Source organism: Haemaphysalis longicornis, unplaced genomic scaffold (assembly GCF_048455015.1).
Source record: "Haemaphysalis longicornis isolate Haplotype H1 unplaced genomic scaffold, Haemaphysalis longicornis Haplotype H1 scaffold_7, whole genome shotgun sequence".
Classification (NCBI taxonomy): Eukaryota; Metazoa; Arthropoda; class Arachnida; order Ixodida; family Ixodidae; genus Haemaphysalis; species Haemaphysalis longicornis.
In genome coordinates, this window is record NW_027526422.1 from 141,293,228 (window position 1) to 141,319,036 (window position 25,809).

The 25,809-nt window shown below is 48.6% G+C and overlaps 1 protein-coding gene across 7 annotated transcripts in view; it reads left to right on the forward strand.

Moving 5' to 3' along the window:
- LOC144147085 (uncharacterized) overlaps positions 1-25,809 on the forward strand; it is a 256,503-nt gene that overhangs the window by 161,809 nt on the left and 68,885 nt on the right. For all 7 annotated transcript variants that reach the window (XM_077679133.1, XM_077679135.1, XM_077679130.1 and 4 more), the window contains 4 exons: positions 8,746-8,902; positions 9,988-10,142; positions 20,304-20,433; positions 23,612-23,833. In XM_077679133.1, the coding sequence (XP_077535259.1) occupies positions 8,746-8,902; positions 9,988-10,142; positions 20,304-20,433; positions 23,612-23,833 (664 nt within the window). The remainder of the gene's footprint in view (positions 1-8,745; positions 8,903-9,987; positions 10,143-20,303; positions 20,434-23,611; positions 23,834-25,809) is intronic.

Here is a 25,809-nt window from a genome sequence, read left to right on the forward strand (position 1 = left end):
AAACACCGCACTAGCATCGCTCAACGCTGGTTACGTTTCAAGACAGTTGCGCCCACTTGGTATGCCACGTCTCGATGAGCTCGGTCATAGGTCGCCTTGCGGCCGACCCTGGCCTTACCGCGGCTGTGGTTCGCCTCCTTGATGGCTTCCGCCAAACGCTCGCACAAGCCCCCGTGTAAGCTGCATCTGCTGCTTTTGCGGGGATTGCGTTCGACCTCCTGGCCAGACCCGTGTCCGTCGGCGTGATCAGCTCCCTGACGAACATCAGAAACGCAGGCGTGAAGCCCGTGCACCGGTTCAGGTGTGTGCGCAGAGCGAAGGAAATCGAGCTCAGGTGCTCGTCCCAGTCTTGTTGCAGCCGGGCATACGCCCCAAGCAGTGACTTTACGTTTCGATTTTGGTGCTCCGTCATGTTAGACTGGGGGTCATAACACGATGTTGCTTTCTGCCTGGCACCCATGGCCACTTACGGTTAACGAAACAACCTTCATGTGAAATACGGGGCGTTGTCGGCGGTCAGCCGCTCCGGAAACCCGTAGCGAAAGAACACCTCGGACAGCTTTTGCAGGACCTCCTGTGCTGTCGCTTTGCGTAGCGGATAGAGTTCAGCGATCCCACTGAAGTGGCATCTCATCACGAGTACAAACTTGTACCCTCTTTTGCTGAGCGGCAGCTGGCCCATCAGATCGCACGCCAGGACCTCCCATGGCTTTGTGTTCACGATAGGCTGAAGCAAGGCCGGCGCCTTACCGCCTCACGGTTCGCGCGCTTGGCAGATGTGGCATGTGCGTACGTACCTACATACTTGTGCCTTTATTCTGGGCCAGGTAGCATGTCGAGAAAGCTTCGGCCACGTAATGGGCGTGCTACCGTGGCCGTCTGCGTCGTGGTAGTGGTGCGATGGAGCGCACCTGAGCTTGTGCGGGATAACGGCTTTAAAACACTCACTTCAGTCATTTTTGCCGGACACGTATTTCAGCAGAGCTATGTCGGTGTCAAGCAGGTAACTCTCCAGCAATACAAGCTGCATTAGAGCCCGCGCCAGCCGCAATACCAGCAGCTTCCCGGCGCCCGTCATTCTCTGGTGTTCGATTTGCCTGAGGGTTCGTCTCTTCACTAAGACTAGCGATCTCCTCCCGGAAAAACAAGTCCTCCTGCTGAGCCTCGACTAGCTCTTCCCGACTGAACGCAACCTCAACGGAAGTCCTCCGCCGACGAGATGCACGTGCGCTGAGCTTTCGAAACTTGGGTTTTCCCGCTTTCTGCGCTCATCCCATGCCGAGAAGGGTCGAAGGGTCGCTCACCTTCAGCGCCCTCCTTGGCCTCTGGGTGCCGTCCACCGACGCCCGTGACAGCACGTCGGCAAGCACATTCGTGGCGCCTTTGCCGTAGCGAACTTCGAATTCGAAGCGTTGCAATGTCAGGATTGATCGCGAGAGCTTTCCGCTGGGCTCACGGAGGAGGGGAAGCCATGTGAGGGCCATGTAATCGGTCTCGATTGCGAATTTGACCCCCTCTACGCATATCTCGAACTTTAGAAGTGCGTAGATGATGGCCAGACACTCCTTGTCGGTAACCGAGTAGTTTCGCTCTGCCGGTGTCAGCGAACGGCACGCAAAAGCCACGGGTCGCAGTTGTTCTCCATCACCTGGAAAAGCACTGGCCCTCCACCGAGGTCACTCGCGTCCGTTTGGATCACGAACGGCCTGTTCAGATCCGGCAGTTTGAGCGATGCAGTGTCTGCAACAGCTTTGGCCAGTTGGCGTAGGCTGCTTTCCTGCTCCTCTCCCCGCTCCCAAGGAGCGAATTTCCTCAACAACTTTATCAAGGGTGCTTGCAGGCGCACGCAAGTGGGGATAAACTGGCTGTAGTAGCCGATCATCCCTAGGAAGCGCCGAACTCCAGCACATCCTTCGGCGTGGGAAAATCTAAGATCGGCTGAAGTTTCTCGGGATCGGGGGACACCCGTCCGCGTTCCATCTGATAGCTGGGCAGGCTCACTAGAGCGCTGTATGTTTGCGCCTTGGCAGGATTGATGGTGATGCCCGCTGCCCTGAGTCTTCCCAGGACGTCTCTCAGGTGGCAGAGGTGCTCCTCGAAGGTGTGGGAGTAGACGACGATGTCGTCCAAATAGGCTAGGGCATGCTGCCCCTTTGCCTCACCGAGCACCCCGTCGATCCGGCGTTGGATTGTTTTGGGACTTCCGCACAAACCGAAGGGCATACGTACGAACTCTTACAGCCCACGATGGCAAGTGAATGCTGTTTTGCATTCATCTCCGGGACGCATCTCGACCTGAAAGTACCCCTTGCTGGTGTCCAAAATGGAGAAATATCTTGCCCCACCGAGATTTGCGAAGATTTCGTCAACGCTCGGGAAGGGGTACGCATCCTTTTTCGTGACCGCATTCAACCGCCGATAGTCAATGCATAAATGCCACCTACCGTCTTTCTTTCGAACGAGCGCCACTGGGAATCCCCATGGGCTCGTCGAGTGGTGGATAATGCCTATTTTCAGCAGTTCCTCCAGCGCCTCATCAGTTCCTCCGGCCCTTCAGCCTCTTGGCGGGGCTGACGGGCCGGGGATTGCATTTTCCCATGGTTGAGCATCCCCGGTGTCTATGCAGTGGTGCACCAACCTCGTGCAACCTGCTTGCTCAGTGAATATCTCGCCGAAGTCACCTAGCAACGACAAGACGCGGTCACGCGGCGCTGCTGTCAGCTCGCTAGCACTTGCTAGGAGCGCGCTCAATTCCTCGCCCTGACCTCGGGGTGGAAGGCGCGCAGCGCAGAAGAAATCAGCCGCGGCAGCAGCAACGACCGAGCTCGGCGGTTGCTGCGCCGCCGGCTAGCGGCTGCGCCTGAAGCTGTTGCTTCCCGCGGCGCGAGGGACGTTTCGGTGGCGCGCTCACAGACTGACTTCGCTGCGGGCGGCGGCTCGGAAAACGGTTCTAGCAGCATAAACGGGCCCTCCCAATAGCGTCCGTTACCGATGTCCACGGCCAGTCCAACCTTGGACATAAATTCTCTCTCCAGAATGACTGGAACCCTCAGTCCGGGCAAGTGGACGAAACGCATTCGCCATACACGCTGACTCGAATGCACGACGAGGCGCACATAACCGCCTGTTTGAAGGCGAGATAACTTCGGAGATAGATTGGTGGGAACACATGTACATCATCTGCAAAATATCAGCGAGCATATTTAAAATCAATTTTAAAGTGTGCGAAACACAACCGAGCAGCCAGAAGAGGACCACGCGAAATCGACATCCCGAGGATATTGTGTAAATAGACAACACCCAAACACGTCACGAGTTTGTGTTTGCCGCTTCCGCACTGCCGGCGTTTTTCGCCGGCTCGCCCGGCTCGCCGCTCCAATCGGAGGGCCGGAGGGCGGAGCTTCTGCTCTCGAGTACGAACGACCCGATCGTTGGCGGCGGGGGCGCCGTGATTTCGTCAGCTCATCGGGCAGCTGGCCTCGACCAAAGTTCTACAGCGATTCCAGGCACTCTGTTTCTATTACTGTTCATTACCATTGGATGCGAAAACGCGCCGGAGGCACGAAAAGCCCACTGAGCTAGCCGCACGGTCGCTGTGCATGCGGCGGCCACGGCTGCGAAGTGGCCCAGGCTGGCGGGTAGCTCGAGTGATAGCGTGTTACCGCTGCACGAAATTGTCCCCAAGTCCCGACCATGGTGGCTTACATGAGAAAGGAGTTAATGATGCGATGGCGGGTTGCATTAAAAATTGTCATCTGCACCGCTTACGAGAGCGGCACTCGAATATCCGCCGCAGTGCTAAGCCGAACACATCTGTAGGCGGACCTGTAGGCAGACCGGCCGGCTGCTCCCAGCGCACGTCTTGCCACCCACCGTCTCGAGCGTCGCGCGTCGTTCTTTAGCCGTGGTAGCATTTGCGCTCGCAGCGCCTGCGTCACATCCACAGTCGCTTTTTAATTAAGCGCCCCACGAGATCAGTACGTGGGGGCATTCGCAGAAACTGCCGTCGATGCGGATTCGACAGTGCTACGGCGGCTCTGCTCTGTGATATCCCTCCGACGGTCACGTGGTCAGCTTTGTTCACACAAAATCCATCGTTTTGCGGCACTCGCTGATACCGAAACTGCGACTGGCCGCATTGAAAATGCCTCTAATTAAACAACGGTCGCACGCTGAAGCATATGAGGTTTCTGCAGGTTATAAGTAGGTCACTAGCTACTTATCGCAAAAAAAAACAAGATGCAAAATTTTTGTGTCAGTGCCCCTTTAACATCACCACACGCAAGCTGGAGCGGCATTTTCTGCGCGTGCAGCCGAATGGCTTTGCGCATGAGAGGAGAAACGATCTCGTCCCCTATCAGTGAAGTGCTTGCCCCGGTGTCCAGCAGTTCCTTAAAACTCCGCCCCGCAATTGCGATGTCGAGAAACGGCGCAGGCGCGCTTGTAGGAACTACGACTCCGAATGCGGCGGGCGCGGTGATGTTTGCCTCTCGGAGAATTGATCAGCTGCCGGAAAATTCATTGGCGGCCTGCTGCGTTTCCCTCCCCACTTGGGCAGATTCGCATCATAGGACCAACATGGCCACAGTTGAAAGAGGGAACAGAATTCCGTGTTACTTGGTGCGCCGTTCGAGGCTTCTCGTGCGCTCCACGGCCAGCTGGCCGCATCCGGTTCTCCGGGGGCGAGTTGTGAGCGGTTGCAGGCAATTGCGGCAGCGCCGATCCGGTGTAAAGAAGCCCAATTGGGTGTGCGTTCGCCGACTGATCACCTGACCGGTTTGTTGTGTGCACTGCGAGCGGGGCTGGCAGGACCTCCGGCCGTACCGCCTTCGCGTAGCGCAACCCATACGACTAGGAGTTCATCGCTCGGTCGCCGAGATCGAGCGTTACTCGCTGGCTGGGTATCAACATAGAGCTGTCGTCGACTCGTCCGGTGCCCGTAACGCCGCGCCAAGCACAGCTTCGTTCCTGTGTTTCCACTGGAGGCGGCGGTGGCAGATACGCGCGTGCAGCCGGAATTGCTGCTTGCACACAGCGAGCTTCTGGCGCCAGCTGCAGTTATTCAAGTACAAGGCAAAGGTGGGGTAGCATTGTCTGACCACACAATCGACCCTCTCCGAGTTCGGGGCATGTGAGTCAGCGTACTCGTAAAGCTTCTGCATCGCACGGACATACTCGACTATCGATTCGTCCAGGGCTTGGGTGCGTATTTCCAACTCTCTACGCATCCGCGGGAGCTAGTCGGCGGGCAGGAATTCTTCCTTTGAACATCGTTCGGAAGTCGTGCATCGTGCACGCCGTATGGTGTACAATTCGATACCGCTGGGCGGCATGGTCGACTAGGGCTGCGGGCAGAACTCTGCGCACTACCTCGCTCTCGCTCATGCTGGTCGCCTGTTTGTAACGGCTCAGAGCCAGCAGGAAAGCTTTGGTGCTCACTTGATCGCTGTAACCGCTATACGTCTGCATCGGTAGCTGCACCCTGGAAGCGGGTGAGCGCGCCGCTTGCTACACTTGCTACATAGCGCTTGCGAGAGCGATAGCGACCGAAGCTGCATCCACAGTCATTCCTTCGCTTGCGGTCGCCTGCGTGCCTACTTGCACGACAGGCGCGACGTATGGGGCTTCAGAATCCGCGTAGGCCCGGTGCTGGGGGGTTGAACGGGCGGCGTCACCTGACGTGGAGCGCTCGTGTAATTCAGAACTTTCGGAAATTCTCGTTGCTGCGCAAGCCGCATTCGCGGTTGCGTAGGGGCCGTGGAGCAGGGGGACCCGAGTCGCTCCTGGGGCTGCGGAGGACGCTGTTGGTGCAGAGCATCGCGGGACTTCCCGGGCATGATCAGGAAGGTCGGCCAACAGCATCAATTCGGCACTCTGATACTCCTGTGCCACGTTCCTATGAGCTAGCGAACATCACATTCACTTGAACACGCGCCCCACGTTGGGCGCCAAAAAATGTGGCGACCAGGTTTCTTACTGCGACCTAGTTCGACATTCGAGATTCGGCCGCAAGGCTAGCTGTCCTGGACGCCGCCACCGACCGCCAACTTGGAGTCGCGGCAGCAAACAGCAAGGAACACAGGACACAGAAACCGCCGACTCCGACATTTATTGCACTGCAATAAGGGACGTCGGGCGTGCCGCTCTCCCACTGCCAAGACCACCTTGGTCAGGACGGGAGAAACAGGAGCGAGGGCGGACAAAGGAAGGCCAAAAATGAGGAACACGTACTTACGGCCGCTTTTGATGGTGGCTGGTACCCAAAGAGGACCTTCCTACATCGTCGGCCCCGGTCCAGCCCGCCCGAAGCTTCCGGGCAAAAGCAGTTCAGTCAGGTAGTCGGCAGCGCCCCGCTGTCATCGCTCCCCATGTGCTCAAGATCACCGTCAGCTAATTGAGAGAGCAAGGAAAGAGCTACTGCCTCTGGGGCTCTGAACTTCGGGTTGCACACTTCGGCTCCCTACAATCTGATTATCCTGTTCTTGTGTAACTATTTCTCCCTCATTAAATATTTTCTTTTTATCCCTCTTTGTATCCCTTAATAAAAAAGCAGAACGTCCAGTCCGGCCACGACCTTAGAGAATGAACACTTGATACACTGACACTGTCCCGTTGTTCCTTAAAAGGACCCTGCAACACTTACTATCGACTACTCGCAAGGTATTTTGGGGTAAAGTCTATTGTCCCAGCAATTTCGTCCCGCAAGAATTATGAAAATTCGTTCGCTATCACCAAAACTACGCGCGATAAAAAATCGCGCATAAATGTTCCCGCTCAACTCAACCACGGACAACGCGACGAAAGCTGCGCGCTCTCTCCCGGAGAGGGGGGCGGCGCGCGGCGTTCTGTTCGGGGGCCTTCGATATGTCACAGGCCGGGGAGTTTCGTCCTTTTCCCCGCAACATGGACGGGCCTATTTCCGGTCTGGTGCCACAAAAGAGCAGGCATAGCTGCCTGCTCGCAAGCAAGCGCTCAGGCTGGTAGGGCGTTTTTGGAGCAATAAACGTTTGATGTCGAGTGGGCTCGTTGAAAGTGGAATATTTAGTTCGTCCCTCAAACTCCGCGCGTACTCAAAACAAAAGAAACACCAAAAGCATGCGAACAGGTTCAAACATAGAGGAGGGTCGTACGCAGCGCCGACTACGGCTGATCGTCACAGGAAATGCCAGAATTTAGCCGCGAAGTTGACCAGCGACAGTCAATAGGACAGCCAGGACAGCCATGGCACGATTGACGTCGCAGAGGCCATGCCAGGGGTGCATAATGAGGAGAATTGAAGAGAGAGCGGTTGGTTTTTCCGCGTCTTTCACGGCGGTTTGCGGGCTTACCGCTTCACGTGCACGCGTAATATTTGGCTCGGGTGTTCCTGGAAGTCTAATCTAAACGTCGCGCAGGTTTACTTGCACTGCAACAAGAGTGTTGCGGGGTCCCTTTAAAGTGACGAACACTGCGTAGCCTAAACAGCACGCCCACATAAGCCACGCAATCGTAGATGGCCTCTGTCTGTTGTGTGACGCAGCGTCTAAAAACCATTGCGACTAGTATTGTCTTCACTCACCTTCAGTATTTGGTAAGAATGAATTATAAATGGAGGAGTTCGGTTTCAAAACGCTCTTGCAACGTGGAACTAATGCTATAGCGTCGGACAACTTAAGGCGTAAATGTAGGTGTCACCTGCAACTTTTTTATTCGTTTATTTTTCTTGTTCTCAGTTTGAAAGTCGCGTCCGCCTTCACTGACACGCCATTTAGGGTTATGCCTTGCCGTTATGGTTTGACAGTTCTTGGTGGTCGCTCCTCGCAGCACCTTCCGAGCTGAAGCTAGTGAAAATTACGCAATACAGCGCAATTCTGTGAGGTACTGTAAAGTAAATTAAATGCAGCCTGTCTTGTAAAATAGGGTATTATCCACGGTTTACACAGCACTTCAAAGATTGTGAACCAGTATTGTTACAATTGTAAGCCCCCGTCCGTGTTCTTTGTTTACCTCCATTTACCGAAAATTCTCTTTTAAATGTTGTAGTTTTCAAAGGCAGTGTTTTCAAATTCAAGCTTACTTACTGTGAAAACTGAGTTAGCGACAGAAAGAAATTGGATAGAATGGAACTCCTACCTCAAAAATATAGCAAGCGGCTAGCATTATGTTACTAAACCCGGACAATATTTCTGTGCAATAGAAGCGGCTAGCATTATATTAGTAAAACCCGACAATAATTGTGTGCAATAGCTCCTGTGATTGCAGCTTATTGGGAATTGAGTAATGCCGTTGTGACCTAACCTTCGAAGCTCTGATAGTGTTGCCCCTTCATTATGCCAGTGGTTTGTCGCCCCAAATGTTATTTGTAATTATCGCGAACATGGATGGTGGCAGAAAAAAATTGCTGTGAATAAACTTTCACCAACAATATCCGTCTATAAAAAGCCGCTGTTGGAGGACGTAGCAATTACCTCTTTTATTTAGCCTGGATATTTTCTACGATGAACTAATGCATTTAAAACCACCAGAGTGGAACATGCGTGAAGATAATAGGGCAAAGTAGGTTCGTTTGGTGCATGGTACTATTGTTGTGTCTAAACAGACCAATTTTTTTGCAAGAGATTATTTGAATAACCTTGGTGACGCAGACGGAGGTTTTCAGTTTTAGAAAATTTTACACATAAGTTTTTGAATTCTTTTGTCAAGAATACGTACCTAAACTGCCTATTACAAATTCCTTTCCGCCCACTTCTTTTTACTTTTCTACAGCAACCAACCGGATATAATAGAACTTCTACTGGCGTTGGGAGGAGAAATAAATGCTGTTAACAAGCACAACGAAACATCCCTGCATATCGCCGTGAAAAAAGGCTTCGTAGACTGTGTGCGTCAACTGAAAAGGCGCAGACTGGACTTGGGTATTCAGGTAAATATGCGCTTTTGTAATGTAAATGACAAAATTCAAGCTTGCAGCAGGATGTATTCAAGTGGCTGCGTGCCTGATCAGATAGTACACCTGATGCTACATGTGATATCTTGCAGCACGAATTCCCACATTCCGTTGGGATATTAAAGGCCATTGGGTCTTTTTATGAATTTGTGCAGAACACCTTGCGTCTCGGTTTTCTATGTTTGCCTGTCAGCAAGACGTTGATTATTCCTAAAATAACAAAATGTTGTAAAATTATTACTTCTGCTTGCTGTGAGCTTCTGGATGCAAGATTCCGCATGTGCTGCTGAGCCCAAAAACGCGGGTTCATTTTGTGGCCGCGGTGGAGGCTTTTCGGACGGAGTCTGAAAGCGAAAACGCCCGTGTGTGCGAGATTTCGGCGCACGTTGAAGATGCCCAGGTGGTCAAAACTAAACCGGAGGCATCTACTGATCGCCTGTGCGGCTTCGGCGTGTTAACCCTCACAATAAATCAAATCAATCAATGGATGCATGGGCCCTTTAATGGCCCTTGCACAAAAAAAACTCAATTCAGCTTGAAAGACGTAACCTTTGGTAAATTACTCTGTTCTGCCTTAGCCTTGAAAGACATTTTTGAGCAATGAGCGTTCTATAAATATTGGGACTTAAAAGCTAGCCGATTTTATTGCCTGAGTTTTCATCTCTTTCATATAAAACCACTGCTTTGGCGCTGTTTGCCCCAGTTGGCCTTGCGCCATTAACATCCAACCATCATTATCAATTAAACAAAGTTGTATACTCTCTTCGTGGCCCCTTTAATGCCGTAGCAATTCGGCATTTTCAAAGAACTGTTTATAGGACCGAGATATGGTGACATTCTCTTTTTTTTGATAAGGATGTAGTGATATAAATCTCCAAAAAAGTCAGCCCTGTGTGTGCGTGCGTGCGTGCGTGCGTGCGTGCGTGAGTGAGGGCGTGCGGGCGGGCTTGCGTGCGTGCACACGCACACGTCTATGTATTCATGAGGCTTGTATATGATGAATATCTCACTCCGCGAAAGCAGTACTCGCTGACTTTATTTCATGTTGGTATTTTCCGCAGGACGACCAGGGCAACACCGCTCTGCATCTTGCTATTTCCGAAAGCAAGAACGATATCATAGATCTCCTCGTCGACCATCCAGAAGTGAAATTTGAAATTCCGAACAAGCATGGACTTCCGGCTCTTCATTTGGCAGCTGTGAATGAAAACGCCATGTAAGTTTCTACAGCGCCTAAAATTTTGTGGAAACCGATAAGTTTTAATCAAAATATGCGTGTAATTATCCAAGTTCTCGTAGAAATAAAGTGAAAAACTCTGGTGGAACTACTTTTCGCCTATTTCATCATACGCGTAATGGGCCCCATTAAGTAGGCTGTGCCAAAGTTTTTACATGCATAACTAAAATTCATAATTCCCAGGCACGAATTAAGTCATTAAGAGGTTATCCTGTGTTAGGTGTCGAGCACGCGAACGGGTACTAAATGGATTACTGGTGGGAGGGATTAGCGGAAAATAAAAGGTGTTAATGGAATAAACTTGGATTCGGATACGAATTAAAATTGCCCTCCCAGAGTACGGGGAAATTGCGCATACTACCGCGCCACATTGATTCTATGACGGCGTAGTTGCGCCTTGTCAGGTGAGTTTGTTTATGTTCAATAAAAATTTCAGCCTGTTCGACAAAAACGAAAGGCGTCCGAAACAAAACACAGACACAACACAGAAAACAAAGTATCAACTGCATCATTTTGCGTATGTTTTTACGTTCTTTGTTTTTTTTACGCTAAAGCTGAACTTTCTAGGGGCTGTGACTGGTTTTGCTAAAAGAAGACGCCGTGCACTCTGTATTGCCTTCGACCTAGAAAACGTCAGGAAGAGATACGCAAAATCACGTTGGAGTTTTTGTTTTCACGTTGGTCTGCTAAACCTTAAAGTGACCATACGTCAAAATCACCATTGTAAGTACTACATACGAATGTCTTCTCCCTCTCACATCTAACTACTCCTGTGCTGCGCTGGCTGCAGGACAGCGTTTCGTTCGGTTTAACCATACGGCAGCGAAATTCAATTATTTTTCTCAATTTCAACTATATCTTCCCCTCGAGTTCATTCCCCGATTGTGGAATTGGCTTTCCTGTCCCGAAGAAATATTCTGATCATTCTTGACGAAATGATTTGTTGAGCACGCCTTACTTAACTATCCAGTTGTTTGTAGTGCACTAAATTTCATCCCATGTCATCACCGGCAAACCTCATTGGCTCTATACTTTTCATATTGTCGCTTCTATAGCAGGACAATGTCCCTCTTAGGTATATGCACACCAGATCGTCAACATTGTGGAATCCCCCTGTTGGGAGAGAGAGAGAATGCTCTTTAATGTGAACTGGTGAGGTCAGCTTTGCTAGGGACAAGGCTTGCTACACCAGATGGGGGAGGGGGTGGGTACGTTGATGAGTGGTGAATATTAGACATTAGGGGTACAGCAGGAAGAAGACAAACAAGAAACGTTGAAAAAAAAGAAAGTGGAAACAAGAGAATGCTGCCACCAGAGTCCGGACATAAAAATACAATTGAAAAGACAATCGCCAATGAAAACGCTGAAATAAAATGAAAAGTAAACGACGGGGAAAATAAGTAACAACACCAACCCAAGAAAAATAAATAGATGAACGGCATAGTGACACCAACACAAGAAAAAAGGTACATATCTTGCTGTAGGCAGTCCTTTGGTACCTTAGAAGGAGACGTTAACGCCCGCGCATCCTGCGCTGGTGTGACTGAGTCAGTCAGCCATCTTCGCTGAGTCCCATCTTTCGAGTGCCCCTGCTGCCTGGCGTTTGCAGCTAAGTGCCACGCCTAATAAATAGGTGCATCACCAGGATGCTGTTTACGCCTGCGGCCACCAGGACGCAACACAGGCTGCGACAATATTACTGATACGGGTAGCGTAATTTCTTTATTCAAGAGTGCTTAGCGAATGCACCCCATCCAATATCTATTCTGCATTGGATTTCGTCGTGATGGTTAGGATCAGCGCTAAAACTATTTCTTATGTAGTTATATATTTGTACTTGTTCTAGCACACTGTAACCTATGTTGAAAAGGGCGTTTTTGGCATGTTTACAAACATTACTTTAGATATAGGCATATGTGTGTTTAGTCCTACAGCCAAGATTTGAGATTGTAGGTCCTGATGCACCGTCTGCAGTAGTTCTGCAAACACAGTGAACAACACTACATCGTCCGGAGTACTCAAACGACAGGAGTATTCTTATGTAATCTGTAATACTGCCTTTTCCCGGTCAGGCTTCCTTAATACACCCCCCCCCCCCCCGGCATGCTGACAGCAATTCTGGCGAGTTTGTATCTAGCACTCGTACTCTCTTTATCATCCCGTTTGTGAATACCTGACATACGTCGTCTCACAGTGCCAGTATGCGTAATAATATATAACACAGCTCATTGCCTTCCGCAGAGTTTTGCATTAGTTGTTTCATGACAATAAAGAAATATATTGTAAGGTATCTTTTATTACAACCTCCCTGGCTGCTCGTCTCTTGAAAATCTACCTTATCCTTTATTAGATTATGTGTCAGCTTTTTGTACAGCATGTACACCTGCAGCGTCTGTAGTCTTATGGCTGTGTAATTATTTTGTTTTTTTACATCTGCCATGTTCTGGCTAAGAATGTTGTTGGCATATTTAAGGACATGAGCGTCTTTACAGCACTTGGCTGCTTCGAAAACAGAACGACCTGTCTAGTACCATATAAGCTTCGTCATTTAGGAGTTTCTCTGCTACACCGTCGTCCAGTGTAAATGTTGCTTGTTATTTCCCTGGGATACGTTTTCGACTTATTTAGTTATTACCGGGAACTCAAAGCTGTGATTGCAGGCCGCCGGTTGTTGGGTTGCTAGCGTAAAACATAGTGTAAAATCGTTCCCCTACATTGAATTTCACATTCTTGCTTTGCGCAATGTTTTGTTATTGTTGTACTTCTCTACCTCTTTTGCACGAGCGTACGGATTATAAGAAGTTTAGGGGCATAATCGTTTCGCAAACAAGTTATAACTTTGCTGCACGTATTGTAGGGGTGGCGAGGCCACGCGTGCGGGAGCCTTAAACAGGGGGTGCTTCGGCTTTAGGCTTCGTTTTCAGACGTTTATGAGGAGAATATGGAGAGAAGGAAAATTAAGTACATCAGAAAGAATCGGCAGGGTTTCTGGAGGCATCCATCACAATGAAAGCGTCTATTTGGAGCCTGCGGCGAGCGAGCGTCGTGTATACATTGCGTAGTTTTTTAAGGAAGCTCTCCGCGCACAACACAAACATTCACCGCGCAGGTCACAGCGCATATATCAACACTGAAGCGGTTATGTTTTCGGGGCAACGGACGCTCCTCGAACGGGCCTCACTATACTCAAGAGGCTCCTCTGAAGGTGCTTATGGCTATTCCACTAGGTGTCGGGGGACGGAATCCAGACGGTTTACGCAATTCATTAAAGGAATGGAGGCTTAACCGAAGTTCGTCTATGTGTGGCTCCGACGCATCCCTCTTCTAGCCTTTCGGATTGGTTGCAGCTGCTTGCGCGAAAATATATTATTGTCCCCCGGATGAGTGTTTCTGTGATCTCACGTTTTTTAAGTTTTAAGGGATACAGCAACTGTACGCGCGGCCTGTCATATGCTCCTTCGGGTAGCCTGGGCTTGAGGACGGCACGAGGTCATCCCTCCCTTTGAAGTTCTCCGTGATGCGGCCGGTTGCCTATAGATGGTGTTTAAAGTGATCGTCTTTTGGGAGCATCAATTCACCAGCTTCTAGGCCACTTGATTCTATAGGCTTGACCAGGTGTGCCGATCTAAGCTCCAAGTACTCTTGGCGTCACCTTCGCCAGACGTTGTCCGCTATGCTGCTGCGATACTTCCAGCGCCAAACAAGCTGTGGGCCGCCTTGAGATGTTTCGGCTGGCAAGTGGTGGGGATGGAGTGTAGTAAGTTATCGCCGTCAAGAAGTGACCCGGTGATATCAGCTCAAGATCTTCAGCGTCGGAATAAACGAATGTCAATGGACGCTGCTTGATTACTGCCTCCAGCTCGTTGAGAATGGTTAATTCTTCCATGTACAGGCGGCTCGGACCCGTCACCTTGCGGAATGACGCTCACTGATCTCACCAAGCGCTGATAAAATCACTTCACCAAGCAGTCTTTTTGCATATTTCCACTTGATGCGGTGGTTTAGCAAAATGAGATAGTGTTTCTTCCGACTTCAGTGAGCTGAACATCGGATTGAGGTCTTTGAAGATCGCTTGAATGTGAGTGCATTGTCAGAGTGCACCGAAGTACCCATTCCACGTCGTGCGACGAAGCACTTAAAGGCCATTAGAAAGGCTGTCGCCGAAAAGTCACTGACAAGCTCGAGGTAGAGTGCACGCATTACGGCACCTGTAAAGAGGGCGATGTAACATTTTCTTGTTCCACTGCTCCGACACATTAGAGGGCCAGCCAACCGGTGTCAGAGCATGTGCCCCCACTTCCATCCGATCGAGTAACACAAGGTAACCCTTTTGACGTCATTGCAGTAGACTTGGCTGGTCCTCTAATGTGTCGGAGCAGTGGAACAAGAAAATGTTACATCGCCCTCTTTACAGGTGCCGGAAACGCGTCTGAAGGGCTTGAAATAAAGAAAAAATGGGCGTGGCCAGGGCATGTCATGCGAAGGCAAGATAATAGCCGGTCAATAAGGGTAACAGTGTGGATCCCTAGAGAAGGCCAGCGTGGCAGGGGACGGCTGAAGGTTAGATGGGAAGATGAGATCGATAAGTTTGCGGGGATAAATTTTTCGTAGTTACCATGGGACCTGCAGAATTGGAGATCTATGGGAGAGGCCTCTGCCGTGGGGTGGGCGGCGCAGGTGCGCTGATGATGATGATGGTACGGTCGCGTCCCTATTATGGCCGTTATTAACTTGAGTCGGGACAAAGTGAGTCGGGTTAGATGTGCGACTCTGGTTCTAGCTATTATCGAGCTGACGCTTGCCTCTCCCGCTGCTAATGTAGTTACGATGTATGCGATGGCGCCGTAGGGTTTGGGACTTGCATCGCAGAAAACGTGCAGCATTTACTTTTTTTATCGTTCCCGAAATCAGCGGCGCTCATGCGTGATACTATTCTCTGTTGATTGAGCGGATGCTCGCTACACCACTGATCACACTCATAGCGCTTTCCATTGGGCGAACAGGAGCACTTCTAACTGCACCCAAAGTGCTCTCGCGAGTTCTGGCGTCTTCCAGTGGTCGGGCAGGAGCAGGGGTGTTGTGTTTCATTGGTCGATGAGGAGCACTTTTTTGGTGCCGAGAGCAGCCGAGAGCAGTTCTCGGTGCTCCGTCGCCAGCGGCGGAGTAACAGGGAACGCCGAGGAAGTCACATGACCTCTTTTGCGCCACTTCTGGTTTTATCCCCGGGTGGCGGAGGAAAAACGGCGGAATCCAGCAGCCGCGGTAGTCGCTCAGTGCGTACGGCAGCAGCTAAGCGCGGCCGTCTGGACAAGGAATTGCTGCTACTTTTAGATGATGAAAGCACCACAGATTCAAGCGCAAGCTCATCCTCGGTCAGCAGCAGCAGCGACGACGACGACGATTTGACGTTGCATGAGTTTATGTTCGAGCACCTGTTCACCCCGCCGGAGCAGAGACCAAAGGTAGAGTCGTATCTGGAAAAGACGGTGGAAGCTGTTATCGTTCGCAGCTAATTTTTGGGAGACACGATGGTGACCCCTTTATCATGAACATCCTCTCGGCTTCTTCATTCGTCGCCATGCGGAAGGCAGACACAAAACCACCGGCACGTATCTGGTAAAACTGGCGAGGAATAACTGCGTGCGGACATCACGAGCGCGCGAAATGCTCCGGGAAGCGAGCGCGGGAAACGTTTGGTCACATGACTCTTGACATCTCGCCCTCCCCCTCTTTTCACTGCTCCCGGAGCAGCGCGAATGTTTCATTCGCGGAACGAAAGCACACGTCCCCGTTACTCTCATGTGCTGCTCTGGTTGCTCGCTCCACTTGCTCCTGTTCGCCCAATGGATTTCGCCATCAGTCTGCAAAGTACTTGGCAAAGGTTCATCCCATTTCACTTCTAGCTCCCAGAGTCTTTGAAACAACATTTTAACATTCACTGTGGTGGGTTAGATAAATCCGAATGAATCGAAAGTTCTCGCTGACACTCTGAGCACAAATCTCTTAGTGTACATTTTGGCGCAGGGGATATCGATGAGAGCGGTCAACATGTATTCGAACACGTCGCTTTGGGGGTTCCAGCCCACTCACTACCAACACCTTTGCGGTCGCAGCATGTCCGAAGTTGTGGTATTGGTGCTGAACAGCACCTTCTTCCAATAAGTTTAACAACTCGGTATTGTTGGACATCCACTTGTGAAGTTTCATTTCTCCTTGTCCCGTGATAGTGGTTGCCTCCTAACCGAGCTTCGTCGCTTGTTCTCTCCCGGCTGTCTACTCCAGTCACAAGGTGTTCAACATAAGGGTGATTGCATAGGGCGCCGCCATTCCGTCGTACGGCTCAGCTGGTTTCTTGGATGATGGTGCAATGTCGCTGACAAGAGAAATGGGCATCAGGTCACGCTGGAGGGCACTCTTGTCATTTCGTAGGTCTTGAGGAAGTTCTTCACCGATCTTTGGCGTTCGCGGTCTTATCACAGGAAGCGCTCTGCGCTCCTATCCGTCTAGGACAAAGATATCTGCAGGAAAGTGTTCTCGATGTCCAAAACAGTGGCGATGTTATGGGTGCGAAATTTGTTTCGTAAGTCAATCAGCCCAGGATTCCAATTAGGCCAGCTCTCTTAAACGTCGTTTAGAGAGAGAATAATTGTTGGGCATTAAAGAGGCATCAAAAACAACCCTTAGCTTGGTTCTGTGACTTGCATGGTGATCTACGGCTTGTTGTGGCATAATTGTTGTGTTCTTTTTGCTTCCTTTGTTCCCGCACTTGCCGGCGTCGCGCTGCCACTTTTGTTCGCTTACTATCGTAAAAATCAACCCAAAGAGCGTTCCTAACTAAACAAACGTATGCGCTGCCGGTTAAGTACGTATATTTGGCCTCAAATGTACCTGGAGGTTTTTTTGCGCTAAACAACGGGGATATATTTGAGAAGCGCCAGTGGTTCAGAAGTTTCGAACGGTTTTGATTACGTGAACCTTTTGGCTTTCGAAGCCTCTGTGGACGCCGCGATGACAGAACGCCGTGTGGTCTACTTGGGCCCAGCGAGGGAGCTACGACGACAAGGCGAGCCCCTAAAGTGCTGTGCACTTAAGTGTCGGCGATCGCGCTTACGGTTGCTAAGGGGGTGGGGCCGATGAAGGTCTTGGAACTGCGTACCAGTTTCCTTGGTAGGCGGTGCCATTTGTGCCATTCAGTATGTAAAATGGGCGCCGACAGATGAAACGCGACTGTTGCAGCTCTCGCCACACCATCCTATTCATTTTTTTCCTATTATGAATGAAGAAAGCGAGGAGAATTTTGGGTTCAACATTGTTCGGAGTGTCCATATCCTTGCTTTGAAGAGTTAATTACGGATCGGACCAACGGGGGCGAAAGAGAGAGTCTTGAAGAGTGGGTCGACTCTGGTGCCAACGACACTGGTCAGTGTGTCTTCAGGGGCTCCATCGGTGATATTTTGTTGCGTAGAAGGGACATTTTGTCAGATGATTGTGAATATATAGCTTTTTCTTGCGTCTTTGCACTGACACGTTGGCGACCCTGAACTTCGCTCGGGCTGTCAGATTGTGAGGGGAAACCGAAAATAAGTTGACTGAAAAAATCTAGAAAATAAAAACTTCAAGAAGAGGAGTGGCTTCTACAACGAAGAAATAATATGAGAGAAGACATAAAATAAAGGTTTGTGCATAAGACCTAACTGTACAGATGAAGTCTTGAGGTGGAGAGAGGATACAACCCAGGGATCCAACAATGGATGAGCCTGTCGGGCCGTCACAGGTTTTCCAAGTTTCACTCTTATAACCAGCACGACGATATTCGAGATGTGCCCGTGAAAAAAATCTGTACGTAACTATTTGCAAATTCATTTTAGCTTGACAGAGCAGTCTATATAAAAATAATAAAATTTTCTACACTATGGAAACCCACAGCGTGTTTGAAAATCTACTTTCGTTTGATGGTGCCAGTGTGATTCTGTTTAGAAAAAAATCACTTCTAGAATGCATTATACCTTTGGAAACACCTGCTGATGTGCGTGAGGGAAAAAAGAGCAAAGTAGGTTATGGTGAATAAAGTTGCAAAATATTTTAATGAGTTGGCTGCATAACAGGACTTTCCTGAACGAAGTATTAAACAAAAATATACTCATGATGATTTTTTTCGAATGCTGATAAACGGTAAACAGGGACCAGTATAAATATGCAACCAATCAATTGTTTTCCATAAACCACGTTACGGAGACGTGAAAATGTAAGGGCTGTTTCAGACAATCAAGCGCACGATAGCTCATTTGACAAAAATCTATGCCTCAAAATTTCCATGCACCGGAAAGTCCGTGCGCCGAAACGTCCTGCACCGAAATGTTTTTGGCCCGTGAAAGAGCGAGCCTTCCTGCGATCCTTCCGAATGCATGAAATGAAAATAAATGCACTTGAATTTTAATGAATACTTTCCAAATGCGTTAGGTCTACAGCGATTAACCTAGCGTAAAAATTCTGAGAAGGCACCATGTGCAGGGAATCTTCTTTGTAGCCACACGGTCACACTCTTATGGTAATACCTGAAATTTGAACACGCGTAAGCATGCAGGGGTAATGCGGTGGTCAGTAACACGCTGTCCTTCACTGAAAATCTTGGTCACTTACACCCGCGTAAAACCGACACTCTCGTTTTATAAGGTCTTCTTTAAAGCACTCCTCGCCGGTGTAAGAGCCATCCTGGGGAGAGACGACATATGCTTGGCGGGGTGATTGTAGTACGGCCTTAAGGGGCTTGCATGGTGAGCTTCGAAGTTACGACAGCAGGGTAGTCTCATCGCGTAAATGGCTCATAGGGGAAGGGGTGCCGATTAACTGCAGGAGTTGAGAAAAAAGGCGCGAGCGCAGTCTACCAGCAAACGTCTTAATAGAGACACAGACTCGATAGGCGCACGTATGCCCCGAATCAGAGCGACGCAGTGAAACAGAGCTAGGAATGTCCGTAGCAAGCTGACGTTCCGACGAGGGCCCACATCAGCCTTGCCCGAACGCGAGCTGACGTTTTGACGGGCTGTGGGTGCTACCGAACGCTGACTTGAGGCCCCTATGTTATTATAGCTCTTCTTTTTTCATATTTGAGATAAGATAGGCACGGGAAAAAAAGCTGTAAGAACAGCTTGATTAGTTCCTGCACAATTAACGGTGTGGAAAGCGACCACGATCTCTCGGGATTTTGTATCTTTGCCTGGTAAACACCCGTTGTTCGTTTGAACTGCAGTAAAGAGATCTACGCGCAGGAATGCTTCCTTAAATTATAGCAGGGTTGTTTTCGTACTGGAGCCACGTGCGCTTTTCTGGAGAAGCAAATAAATACCTACCAATCTCCCCAGCCTAGCACCAGCTGATGAACACTGAACATAATACCTGAATACCATTGCATCAAATCCTTTGTGAAACTATACCGGCTCCCATCGGGATATGGTAATTTTGGGTGAACTTTGACCACCAAACAAGAGGCACACCTTTTTCAACCTGAACGAAGCGGTGTGCATGACACGGGCCCCGCAACCCGCTGCTACCTTCGGCCTGTGCAACACGTCGTCCGCATGATGGAGCACCACAATTCTCAACCTGCCGAAGAGCAGGCACCTATATGATTATTGGTACGGTTGCCTTTTGCTTAAAACAGTTCTTTGCAAGCTCACAAAATGATGCGGTCAGACTGTCTTGATTTCCGGCGCCTTATCATTGACCAGTGATTTTCTGGCACTATTTACACAAAGTAGGGAAACAAGACGACGCGTTGATGGCGTTAGGAGATCCTCACGTTACCTTACCAACAGTTTAGGATAGGGTTTTTCAACCGGGGCCTGTAACGGCAACCTGTGTAACCTCTATAGAGATCCATCTCAAGCCTAGTACCGAATCTTGGTGAAACGAAGCTCGAATGTGAACTCTCGCACTTTTTGGATATGTTCAGCTGATCTATGGCCAATATAGTCACCTACTGGTATCCCGTAAGCATTACAAAATCATCTGCGAGTTGTGATTAGACTGGATACAAAGGGGCAGAAATGTTGGCCCTGCTGTGTCGTGCTTATCTTTCGCCTAGGATTGTTCTTGAAGAAATTAGTTTGTTTTGCGACTTTTTATTTATCCTTTCTGCAGGGCGGTGCAGAAGATCCTGTCAGAAAGGAAGGACATTATCAATGATCAAGACTCGGGTGAAGGAGATACGGCTTTACATTTGGCTGCGCTGAGAGGCCACTACGATGTCGCAAAAGTGTTACTGAGCCAGGTAAGGACGGAAATGATTGCTTTACAAAATGGTTTCCCAAGAAAATAGCAAGCTGCATCAATGTTCTTGAGACATCAATGTTGTACCTGGACTCGAGACAGGTGTGCAAAATTATTAGCAACGTTCTGTTCACAAGCTAAGCCTACAAGAACTGCTTCCAAATAAAAAGAACGTGAAGCTAATTTACACGCAGCTGCTTAAGTACCTTGTTGAAAACGTGATGGCACCCTCTGTTTACCATACTTTTCTAAGAGATTTTATACATTAAGAAAAAAAAAATTGTCGTTGTAAGTTCGGGCCTCGCGCTGAAAAGTAACATATCCCTCTGGAAGAAACCTGTATTCTTGCAAGTTTGCTGCCAGAACAAAAGACGATGGAAACGTTTATGAGCTACTTAAAAAAGGGATTTACAGATACGTTTTTCAGGTCTTCTCTTTGAGGTCACAAATAATGGAATTAGGTGATCAAACAAAATTTTTACATGCTGCAGTGTTGCCTCAAGGATGTGATGCTTCTTATTTGTAGCGGCGAGCCACAGTGCCAGCGGCAGCAGTGCGACGTAGGCCAACGATCGGTACCCCCTTCGTGCTGGAATCAGCAGAAAGGGGGTACCGATCTTCTTGAGCACCATGTGCAAGTGTTTTGCGTAGCGGCTGGAAGAAGGTCGGACGATGCCAAGTTCCAGCTTTTCCTCGAACTCGGCACTGTTGTCTGGTGTCTGTGGGGAGTGGCGCCCTTTAAGCAGGGTTGCAAAAATCCTTCAGCAACAGCACAGGAAAGCACAGGAAAGCACAGGAAAGCACCACGTCAGCAGCTGCTGTCGCTGCAACGCCTTAACTGAGAGGAGGGTTGCCGCGTCGAGAAGTCGCCGTCACTTGACGTCGACAAGGAGGCCGTGTTTGGTGAGGAACTCAGCATAAAGGAGGGCGGAGCGAACGTGGGTGACAGCAGAAGTCCACTGAAAAGTTCTGCGAATACCTGGGTCAAAGTCAGCGATCGCTGTGCGAACATGCGAATGCTCGTATCGTTCACCGCGTGTAGTTGGAAGACTACGCTGGAGTTTCGGTCGTGGCGGGAAGGTGGCAAGACGCTGACGTGCTGTCGTGTCGACGAGGAAATTTTGTCCGGTGGTACGATCGATGATGCAATATAGGCGACATCGCTAAATGGGGCCAGGGCGGCTCGTATCTGATTATGTTTGTTTTTGTGTAGAAGAGCGAGGGGCAGTGATTTGTGTCACTCAGCAAGTCTAACTCGGCATTAAAGTTGATTGGAATCCGAAAGAGGTTCTTATGCTTGGATATAAAGAGTACTGCAACCTTGCCTCCTTCATCGCAATGAAATAATTTAAATCAAGCCGACATAGAAGACACACACTGTCGTAGAAATCTAACATGAAACGTTAGCTGTACTTGAACTAATGCGACCGAACCAAAAAGCAAATTTGATGTAAGACATTACAGATATTTTGGTAGTCAAGTTGATCGGTTGCTCAATGCAAATGTTCCTGCCAAGGTTAGCGCTGCGATCCTCCTGGTAGTATGCGCGGTGAATTCTCAAGTTGCAGCAAAGCCCTTGGCCATAAAGGTTTTGACTGTGCTGAAAGCAACAAAAGAAAAGGTGTTTGAGGGTGGATGTTACACGCGCTAGCATATTTTTAGTTAAGAAGGAAAAACAACAAAAACAATTGACAAAACTTGAATTAAACACAAGTCCAGCACTCCCAAGGTTTTTTCACAGTCTTTGTTAATTATTCACGGCGTTAGAGCTCGTTTATCCGAATGCCAACTCGCCCAACAACTTATTTTTGGGAGTCAATTTTATGCTTACATTTGTGCCGGTTTTTTATAGTTAAAGCCTTTGTATGTGCATTTATTGGCGAAGTGTAATGTCTTGCGCCAAAGCGACATTCTTTATGTAAAAAACTATTCTTCAAACGCCACTTTGAAAATTCTATGACATTGTGGGGAAATACGTACTTGCAGTGTATTACTGAGTGACCAAAGCACCATAATTCTAGAAAGACCACTTGTCAGTGGATACACGTTTTCTCGGTTCCATGAATCACAAATGTTTCATTTTTGATGCGAGCAACTATGGCTATTGTGATTTTATTAGAATTGTGCCAGTAGCTCAATAAGTGGATCACAATAGCGCATCCTCTGACTTCCGCTGGTCATTAAACGGTATGCCCTCACGAGCGGCAATATTGTGGTCACCGCCTGCTTTTCGGCTTGTAATATGTTCCTATATGTTTTAATACTTCAAGCGCGAAATGCGAGGACGTCCTTGTGTAGACATTTTGGCGAACGTTAAAGGTCTCCATGAGGTCAAAGTAATCCAGACCCGTACGCTACGGCGCGCATCACAGACCAGGTGTTGCTTCGTCACGCTGATTTGATTTAATCCATCAAATCAATTCCCATCGTTCAAGCCACAGCTGTGCATCCGAGCAATCACGAAAATAATGCTCCTCAAACGTTGGTGATAGAGAGAGAGAGAGAGAGAGAGAGAGAGAGAGAGAGAGAGAGAGAGAGAGAGAGAGAGAGAGAGAGAGAGAGAGAGAGAGAGAGAGAAAAATTTATTCTTTAAAAAGCCCTAGGCCGGGCCGTCGTGCCAGTGTCTCCATTTGGAGACGGCTGGTCCGTAGAACTTCCAGAGGTCCACACTAACACGAAGAAAGTGGCCTGCCCGAAGGTCTTGCGTCGATTTGACATCTACGCCAGGACCCGGGTTCAACCAGTCCTCCCAGGAAGCGATGCGGGAACGCAGGTGTGGTGGTAGGTCTGGCGGATGGCACTCCCAGTAAAGGTGTCGCACTGATGGGTAGGAAGGGCAGTTGGGTGCAGGGCAAGTGGGAAGCGAGAGTATGCTATGCATGTAGTGGATACGGGATGGAGTGATAAGAGAGGAGGTTTGTGCTTTCCGGACCACAGATGCAGCTTCACGAGAGAGGGCGAGGTGGGGGACCGGGAAACACTGCCTGCTTGCGCGTAGCGCGTAGCGCGCAGAGATGCTGTCGGCGTGCCTGGTGTTGGGATTTGTGTAAGTGCAAAATTTTCGACAAGCGGGTTTAAACAATCCTTTTAGGCGTTTACACAAGCCTACATACTAAGTAAAGTATTAACCGCATGTATGCACTAAGCGTTCTTGTTAACGTAATTTATTCTACCTGCAGGAATGCTGTGAAGTTGACATTACAAACAAACATGGGGAAACGCCACTTGTGGCAGCCGCCTCGAACGGCCACTGGAGAATGGTGGAGTTGCTTTTCCTGGCTGGCGCAGATATAAACAGTGCGGACAGGCATGGAAACACAGCGCTGCATATGAGCTTGAGGACAATGGAGAAGCAAATGGTCGAACATGTGGATATGCCAGAAAGCCGTGCACTGAAAGCGGTATGTACACTAGCTTTCAGCTTGTTGTCAGTTGAAAAAGTGCTTTATATTAGCCTAAAAAGGTTCTACAATTTTGAAATATGGTCTCATAAGGCCACTACTTGTGTGGCACACACAATTTTAATATAACTGGGTTTTTTCCGCAGACGTGTTTATGAGAATATTGACCTTTGAAGTTTTGTTTGTAATCCGTTTCTATGGCGGCAGATTGATTATGCCGTGCGTGAAAATATATAGAAAACTAGCGATAGTGTCAATATGCAGATTTTTTCCCAGTTGCTTGAATATCCACAATGGCTGAAACATTACGTAGACGATTGTAATTACGTGAGGGGACATTCGTATTTTTGGGTCTTAAATTAGAATACAGCACAAGTGCAACAGTGTGAAGTAGAACGGAACATTTTAAGTGGACCATACGAGACAGACTGTCTTTTCTAGTTCTGTGGCTTTGAATTTTGATTGGGCAATGGGGTTCTGTAACGCACTAACACAAATGTAGTCGTCACTGTATTTCTACAAATTCGCTGAAAATTAAATGCTTTGCAGAGTATTTTTCGGTTTTATATAAACCTAGCTGCTGAAAAATAATTTACGAGCGAATTGGAGCAATTCACGGAGGAAATTTTGGAAAACGTTAACGAACGCTCGGTCAATAAGAATTGGTCCCTTTACAGAAATAAAGTATTATCATTGATCACTAAACACGTACCTAAGAAAAAAATTCGCTCAAACCCACGTTCTCCATGGTTTTCCAACCATTTAGGCCGTTTTCGCAACAAAAACAAGCGGCGTTTGTTTCGTAAAGCAAAACGTGCGAATAATGCAGCCCGATGGATGGATGGACTATCAGCGAACTAACGCAGAATACACCAAGGCAGTGCGCAATGCAAAGCAGAAATTCCTTAACAACGCACTATCTATGCTCTTACAAACTAACCCACGGAAATTTCGGAACATAGTAGGTGGTACTAAAACAAGTTTGATCCAGCTCACTTCCACGGATGATGTCTCGCTTCCAGTTGATGAATGCTGCACGGTTAATAACGCGTTTTCTGCAGCTTTCAACGTTGATGCTCCCGCTTGTTTTCCTGTTGTGCACAGCGAAACTTTAGAGCGTATGGATTCAATAACTATCGACTGGCTTGGTGTTCGCAAACTAATTACCGATCTGAAAATTTCTTGTTCTTCTGGCCCCGACTCGATTAATTCAAAATGCTCAAATGTACAGAACTGTGCTCGGCCATCATTTTGTCTCACATTTTTGCGCAATATTTACAGCAAAGTGCCGTTCCTGCTGATTGTATAAAAGGGGAGGTGGTTCCTTTTCACAAGTCTGGTGATTCACATTTTCCTGGCAACCACCGTCCTATAACTTTAAAGAGTATTCCATGTAAAATGTGTGAGCATATTTTGTGTTGCCATCTTATTAGGTACTTAGAGTCTAATTCATTTTTCCATAATTACCAACATGGCTTCAGAAAATATCGTGTGAAACGCAGTTCCTTTCGTTCATTAACGATCTGTTCAACAATGTAGACAAGGGTTGTGTACTGACTGTGTTTTCCTCGACTTCGCCAAGGCGTTTGATTCTGTCTCGCATGATTCACTTATTCTTAAACTCAGGAAGCTAAACATAGATGATAGTGTACTTTCTTCGGTCAAAAGCTTCCTTTCTAACCGCACGCAATACGTAATTGCTATTGGTTTTTCATCCGCATCATCTCCTTGCTCTTCCAGTGCGCCGAAAGGATCGGTCCTGGGGCCACTTCTTCTTGGTTATGTTAGCGACCTTCCCAGCTGCGTGACTCACTCATCTATTAAACGTTTTGCGTATGATTGGGTCTTATACCACAAAACTAACTGCTGCAATGATTTGCGTGAACTCCAGGGCGATCTGAACAGCGTTTCTAATTATGAAACTAAATATCACTAAATGAAACTATGAAACTACGAAACTATGAAACTAAATATCA